Source organism: Peromyscus californicus, unplaced genomic scaffold (genome assembly GCF_007827085.1).
Source record: "Peromyscus californicus insignis strain IS unplaced genomic scaffold, ASM782708v3 Scaffold_10__1_contigs__length_136768540, whole genome shotgun sequence".
Classification (NCBI taxonomy): Eukaryota; Metazoa; Chordata; class Mammalia; order Rodentia; family Cricetidae; genus Peromyscus; species Peromyscus californicus.
In genome coordinates, this window is record NW_026294391.1 from 8,409,149 (window position 1) to 8,416,781 (window position 7,633).

At 44.2% G+C, this 7,633-nt stretch overlaps 1 protein-coding gene across 1 annotated transcript; it reads right to left on the bottom strand.

Annotated features, from left to right (window-relative positions):
• Positions 1–2,437: 2,437 nt before the first annotated feature.
• On the bottom strand, positions 2,438–3,626 carry Mpc1l (mitochondrial pyruvate carrier 1 like). Its single transcript, XM_052744258.1, has one exon. The coding sequence runs from the start codon at positions 3,016–3,018 to the stop codon at positions 2,665–2,667; it is 354 nt and encodes a 117-aa protein (XP_052600218.1). The 5' UTR covers positions 3,019–3,626; the 3' UTR covers positions 2,438–2,664.
• Positions 3,627–7,633: the final 4,007 nt, after the last annotated feature.

The window sequence follows — 7,633 nt, forward strand, 5'->3', positions numbered from 1 at the left end:
GGGGTGCTTCCGAATCCTAGCACCAGAGGAGGAAGCCCAGGAAGGCCATTGCCTTCTCCCTAGGCTGCCTTCATCTCCCTGTGGAACACCCATCTCCATTCAAAAGTTTGGTTTGCACTCAACTCCTCCCTGGGACACAGGTGCTTGACAGTTTTGAAGGAATTTGTGGAGGAAATGATGAAATCATTATAGTCGCAAAGATGAGGCAGGTCCTTAGCTTAAGCCTTTTCTTTATCAGGGAGTTCAGAGAACTTGAAGAAGATGGGACATAGTAAACTCTGTAAAAACACCTGAATTTAGGAATGGGTGTCGGTCACCAGTACTAATGGAAAACTAGCTCTGCTAATCAGAAAGGATTGCTGGCTTGCTAAAGCAGTGGAGAGCTCTGGGATGGTTCTACATTCCTAAAGTCTGGGAGGATTCTGCCTGAGAGGATTATGAAATGATTGTTACTCTAATAATTTGAAGAGCTGCTTTTTATTGACATTGGTTACTTAACACGGCTTTAAACACTAGTAGCCTAGGTAGCAAAGGGCCAGCTGTCCTAGGTGGGCATGTTAGAAATTAGGTAAATGAGCTGAGTGCTGCATCAAATTCGAGTGGAGTATTGCAGTCTTTTAGATCACTTCTTTAAGCATTTGGCCTCTGAGGAAATCAGCAGAGATTACCTCCTTTTCCTTTGCCAGGTTAATTAGAAACTTACTTGCTCTGAAGAGCCTTCACTCGACTGGCCTTTATTAAAATATATTCAAATTACAAAATACACTTTGTAAGACATGGCTAAAATAATAATTTCTACTCATGTGAAATAAAAAAAGTCCTTTGATGTTTTAATAAAAATCTTAATATAATTCACTTTGTAACTTTAAGCACTTGGTTTGTGTAGATGGAAGTTTCAGTCCTGCCCAGTCCCGTAGCCCTTCAGTCCCAAATAAACACACAGAGGCTTGTATTAATTATAAACTGTTCGACCTATTGCTCAGGCTTATAACTAACTACCTCTTACACTTAAATTAACCCATAATCCTTGTCTTTGTTTAGCCACGTGGCTTGGTACCTTTCTTAGTCCAGCATTCTTAACTTACTTCCTCTGCATCTGGCTCATGACTGTCTCTGCCTTTCCTCTTCCCACCTTCTCCTAGTTTGCTCACCCTGCCTACATTTCCTGCCTGGCTACTGGCCAATCAGCATTTTATTAAACCAATAAGACTGACAAATCTTTACAGTGTACACGAGCATTATCCCACAGCAGGTTTGTATTATTGCAACATAGTCTGAGTTATCTGCACTATTAAGAGCTACTTTTAACCTGCAGAAACTTCTCAAACACATGCTCTGATATATGCCCGTTAGTAATGAGCATAGAACTCTATATAAACTGAGCACTTTGTGACAGCTCTTTTGAGGCCTCTTACTTTATACTGACTATCAGAAAAGCATGGCAGTTTTTATTTCAGAACCTTTTGTGGCAGGCCAGCCTCCAAAGGTGACCCATAGTGATCTTTGCCTTCTGGTATTCCACAATGAACTAGGGTTGGTTTGTGAACATACCTACCCTTCACCCTCATGTTTAGAATGTGAAAGGGACTTCCCACAGACAAAAGTAATGCTTGGATGCTGCACAAGATGAGAACTTTCCCTGGAGTTCTACTGTTGGGCCTGTCTTAGCCAAGAGCTGATGGCTTCAGAACCTTGCAGATGTGTTTAATGTCTCTGCATTTGCAAACTTTGTCAGAAGCAGGTTCAGCACTTCTGAACATGTGTATTGGGTCTCCCAGAAACCACCTGGGCCTTCCTATGTTCAGCGGAATCCTGGACAAGGCACGTGGTGGATCGAATCCCAGAGGACAACCTGCCCTAGCAGTAACAATCTCACCTCCCAACCTCCGTCTTCCCTCTTTACACGCTCTCTGGTTTAAGACATCATTGGCACCCAGAGAATTCCTAGAGGATACTCTGAGCCACTGGTGTTGACCAGTGGTCCTCACCCCCCATTCCTAGCTAGTTTTCAAGCCCCTGGGCAGGGCTAATCAGCTGCACAAACGGCTGTCATTTTCCACTTCAAAGGACAAACGGAAGAATATGACTTTGGGCATGCTTACCTAAAACTGAGAACTGACAGCAGCATCCTGAGTCCTTTATCCCATCTTCATTGCAGTTTCCATAATTGCTCTACATCACCAAGAGACACTAGACTAGTATTCAAAATCAAAACTGGAATTTCACTACATTTATTTAAACCTACTTCTAAACTTTTCCCTCTATAGAAACAGCCCCCCACCCACCCTCTTTGGTGTGGGGACTTGTCACTACCAAATTTTAATAACTCATCTGTGGTACCAACACCCTTGTTTGCCCTGGGCACCCAAAAGCCTGTTCCCTAGAAAGGTTTTTGTTGTGTTTCTTAGCAAAGCTGTGAGTAGATGGTTTGGTTTTCCTCCTGTCTTTCTCCCTTGTCTAACCCTGACTGTACCTGCGAAACCTCTTCCCTGGCAGTTCACAAAACGGGCAACACTCAAGAGCAATTTCATGCTTTTTTAATGAGCCAAACTACAGGTTTAAATCGGGTTTGCACTGTTTTAGAGTCCAAACCAAAGTTTTCCTTGACCTTTCTTTAGGAGGAATAGAGTCCAGGCTACCTCTCCCATCCCCTAGTCATCAAGCTTATTTGACCGGAGGGTTGCTGGCCTTGGCGCCACCACCATAGTGGTACTTAAGGTAACGGCTCTCCTGAATGCTCTGCGCCACCATGTTGGTGAGATGGCATGCCATCAGCAGGTAATTTTGAGGCTGGACCCGGTAGGCAAAGCGCATGAAAGCCATGGAGTAGAAGATGAGCGCCGTGGTCATGCGGCTGCTGATGATGTCAGGAGCCGCCTTCATATCCTTGAAAGCGGCCAGTGGAAGGCCCCAGTTGGCCACAGGACCCCAGAAGTGGGTGCTGGTTATGTAATCCCGGAACTCCTTGGTCTTCACATAGTCTTGAGTTTTCCGCATTAGCGCTGTGACCCCCGCCATGGTCGCCTCAGTCAGAGAAGTGCCTAGGCCAAGCTGCCAGCCACCAATGGAGCACCGAACACCGACCTCGTAGCTGACCCTGACACAGCAACAACAGCTTTCGGGCCTCTGCCGTAAAGCACACAGGGTCCCACGTGCTGCTGATGCACTGCTGCCATGCTCAGCTGACGCAGGACTATTGGCATGGAAGGACGTGGCTTACACCTGTGCACATGTGCCCTTGTGGATGATCTCTGGGTAGACAGACTGGATGTAGGCCATGGCTCTTCCTATACCCGAACCCATGCAAACACCGGCACTGAGGGCTCTCGGAGCTACCCAGAGCAGCGATGACCCAGCCTCTTCTCCTCAACTGTTGTAGAAGAGACTGTTACTTGTTTCCTCTGGCCTCTAACTCCATGGCAATTTGATTTCTCAACTAGATATAGAAATTCAGTCTTTAGTAATTTGAAGACAGTGCCATTTCACCCCTAAATGTTCTAGCATCTGTCTCTTAGAACAAAGATATTTGCCTGCCTGGCCACAGTACCATCATCCACTCATAAATACTCAGGTCTCTATACAGTACTGTTAGCTAATAGCTAATACATATTTATTTATTTGGCCGGGCGGTGGTGGCGCACGCCTTTAATCCCAGCACTCGGGAGGCAGAGGCAGGTGGATCTCTGTGAGTTCGAGGCCAGCCTGGTCTCCAAAGCGAATTCCAGGAAAGGCGCAAAGCTACACAGAGAAACCCTGTCTCGAAAAAACCAAAAAAAAAAAAAAATTTATTTATTTGTTTATTTATTTAGGGTTTTTTTTTTTTTTTTTTTTTTTTGAAACAGGGTTTCCCTGTGTAGCTTTGCGCCTTTCCTGGAACACGCTTGGTAGCCCAGGCTGGCCTCGAACTCACAGAAATCTGTCTGGCTCTGCCTCCCGAGTGCTGGGATTAAAGTCATGCACCACCACCGCCCGGCCACCAATACATATTTAAGTGTTAGAACTTGATGACTGCCTTTGGTTTTGTTTCTCTCATTCTTGTTAGGACAAATTCAAAATCCAGTCGAAGTTCACAGTTGATTTACACTTGGGGTTGGTCAATCTCCTTTAATCTAGGACAGTTTCCCATCCACTCCCTGTTTTTGCTTCTGTAACGTTGATATTATTGAAGAGTCCAACCCATTGGCTTTTCAGAGCATCCTTAGTTTGGAAACATTGTTTTTTGTATTTATAGAACAAGAGCACCAGTTATATTGTCTTTAGTACCTCACCACGGAGGTATCTGGTGTCACTTCGTTCCGTCATTGTAGTAAGCTGGGTACTTGATTGATTATGAAGTTGTCTGACAATTTCTCCATTATAAAGGTTGTTTTCCCCTTCATTAATTAACAGATAATCTTAGGAGGCACTTTGGTAGTATATGGACACCCTATTTCCAACAGCTTTCCATAACAAATGTTTGACGTCTCTTAATGAAAATTCTTTAAAGACTTATTTTATGCATATGTGTGTATGTGTATATGTGTGCCTATGGTGTGTTGGGCCTCCGGAGACCAGAAGAGAGTGTCTGATCCCCTGGAGCTGGAGTTATGGGTGGTTGTGAGCCACCATATGTAGGTGTTTGGGAACTGAACTTAGGTCTTCTGGAAGAGTGGCAGGCACTCTTAACCACTGAACCACCTCTCCAGTCCCACTGAAAATGACAAACTTACTGGTTATTTTCTCAATGATTTTACTTTGTCTAGTAAAAATAGCAATTGTTGGGCTAGGGAGATGGCTCAGTGGTTAAGAGCACTTGTTGCTCTTGCGGAGGACGTGGGTTCAATTCCCGGCACCCACATAGCTTCTTGTGACCGTCTGTAACTCCAGTTCCAGGGGATCTAAGCCCTCTTCTGACCTTCAAGGACACAAGGCACACATATGTTGCACATATATACATGTAGGCAAGACACTCATACACATAAACACATAAAATACATCTTAATTTTTTTAAATGGCAATTGTTGAAAAGTAATTGGATATGCATTAAAATACTAATATCTTCTGTGGTGATTTACAAACAAGTAACCTGAAAAATAAATGTTGTTTTTCTATTGTTGGGAACATGAAGGTCCTTGCACCTACAGATCTCCATGGAAACCAGGAATGTTAAGCATCCAGGGTTGTCCTTTCAAAGGGAAAGACATATAATCTGTTTTTCCAGAAGGCTGGGAAATGGAGGTGATCAATAGCCTGGTGATCTGCGTTATTTGTTGGACCAGGCCATATCAAGCTGCTACAACCAGGACCAGAGGTGGCTAGTAATCTAAATGACCCTTATATTACCCCTATAGCTAGGGGCTCCCACCAGCAGGACCAGAGATACCTAATAGTCTAAATAACCTTTCCATTATTTGATACCTAATAGTCTCAACGACCCTTACTAGTCGGAATGACCCTTCCATTATTTGTACAGCCAGGACCCTACAACCAGGACCTGAAATAGCTAACAGCCCAAATGACCTCTACGATATCTGTGTGACCAAGACCAGACCAGACCCTGTCGATGTAACCAACCGTCTCATTAAGTAAGAAACACAGAACCAATGCAAAGAAGAAAGCCAAGAGGTCAGAGCTAAGAGCTAAAACCTTACCCTTCCTCCTGCAGTGGGCCTACCTCTCCGAACCAGAGCTACCCCTGTGTTAAAGTCTTTATATAGAGTTCCTGTCCTGCCTTCTCATTGGTTGTAAACCCAACCACATGACCGCCTCCTCACGGCCTGTCTGTATAGGCCTCCAGGTTTTCCATGATTGGTATTGAGATTAAAGGCATGTGTATCCAATAATGGCTGTATCCCTGAACACACAGAGACCTACCCAGCTCTGCCTACCAAGTGCTGGGATTACAAGCGTATGCCACCACTGCCCTGCTTTCCTATGGCTTGCTAATAGCTCTGACCCCCGGGCAACTTTATTTATTAACATACAAATAACATTTTAATACAAATAAAATATCACCATAAGACCCTTCCCTCGGTCCTTAAGCTAGTACAGGTAGCCTATCTCGAGAGCTCATCTTCTTGGAAGAAATGACATGTACTTTGAGTTAAGTTTTGATGTAATTATGCCTCCTTGTGCACTGGGGATTGTGTTATCCCAGGAAAGTTGTTTGTTTGTTTGTTTTTTTCAGATTCTAATGTGTTTAAGTATGCTGGCCATAAGCCTTCTGGCATCAAACTCTCTAGCAGTTTGATCGAGGTTGAGAAGTCAGCCTGAACCGAGTTTTCATTCTTACCTCCTCATAGTTCATCTCCCTGTCTGCTGTGACACCTGCAGGGACCCCTCAGTGTGTATTTACATCTCAGCTACTTCATAAATACAGTTTGAAATACATAGTGTAGCCAGACAGAGTGAGAGACACCTGACCTTGACCGGCTGAGTGCGTTGGTCAGGGTTCGCTAAAGGAAAGAACTGATAGAAGGAATATGTATTAAAAGGGGGTTTGTTAGACTGGCTTGCAGGATGTTATCCGAGTAGTCCAGCATTGGTTGTCTCATGGTAAGAAGGTTCAGCTCGTAAGATTGGATGTCTCAGGAGTCTCAGTTTGGTGCTGGAGGCCTGGACGATTTCCTGGAGAGCTGCTGATCTTTAGTCTATATTGGAATCCTCAAGACATTGGATTTAAACCAGCAGCAACAGGAGAGTCAAACTTGCCAGCAAGAGCGAGGGCAACAAGCCAGAGTTTCCTTCTTCCCCATCCTTTCATGTGGGCTCCCACCAGAAGGTGGTCTGTTGTGGCACTCAACCAAACACCCCCAGCATGAACATGGCTGGTGAGCTCCCATCATCCTTCACAAGAAAGTGATGGGAAGCGACAAGCAAACACAAAGAGCCATAGCTTCTCCTAGTCTCGAATGTACCATCCCACACTCTTGTGAGCTTCTTGGTCACGGGCCTTCGGAATCCTGCTTGACACGAGTGACCACAAACCAACACAGCTTGCAAGTCAGTACCAGTGCATTAAGTTGTTCTTTAAAAGTTTTCATTTTGGGCCGGGCGGTGGTGGCGCACGCCTTTAATCCCAGCACTCGGGAGGCAGAGCCAGGCGGATCTCTGTGAGTTCGAGGCCAGCCTGGGCTACCAAGTGAAGTTCCAGGAAAAGGCACAAAGCTACACAGAGAAACCCTGTCTCGAAAAACCAAAAAAAAAAAAAAAAAAAAGTTTTCATTTTGAAATCATTTTAAACTTATAGCAAAGTTGGAATACTCTTTACAGTCCCAAGAAAGCCAAAAAAAAAAAAAAAGTTCCCCTACACCCCCATATATCCTTTATGTCGATCCCACCAAGAATCAGTCAGTCCTTCTTTTTCCCTCTAGAACACACTGTATAACTCCTGATCCTGCTTTCAGCTGTTGAGAGGTGGGGTCACAGGCGTGTGTTACCATACCTGCTGTGTATTCCCTGGCTACTTTCTTTTACCACAACCTCAAAATCAAGACATTAACATCATAACTAGTATATAATCCATGATCAGATTTTGCCAATTTTCTTGGTAATATCTCATAGAATAATTGGTTTGTTTCAGTTCCTGATCCAGACTAGAATCACATGTGGCAATTATAACACCCCTTTAGTTTCTACTTTTTTTTTTTTTTAT

What these genes read in the sequence shown, in the direction of transcription:
- Mpc1l (XM_052744258.1), bottom strand. Translation starts at nt 3,018, where the DNA reads ATGGCGGGGGTCACAGCGCTAATGCGGAAAACTCAAGACTATGTGAAG.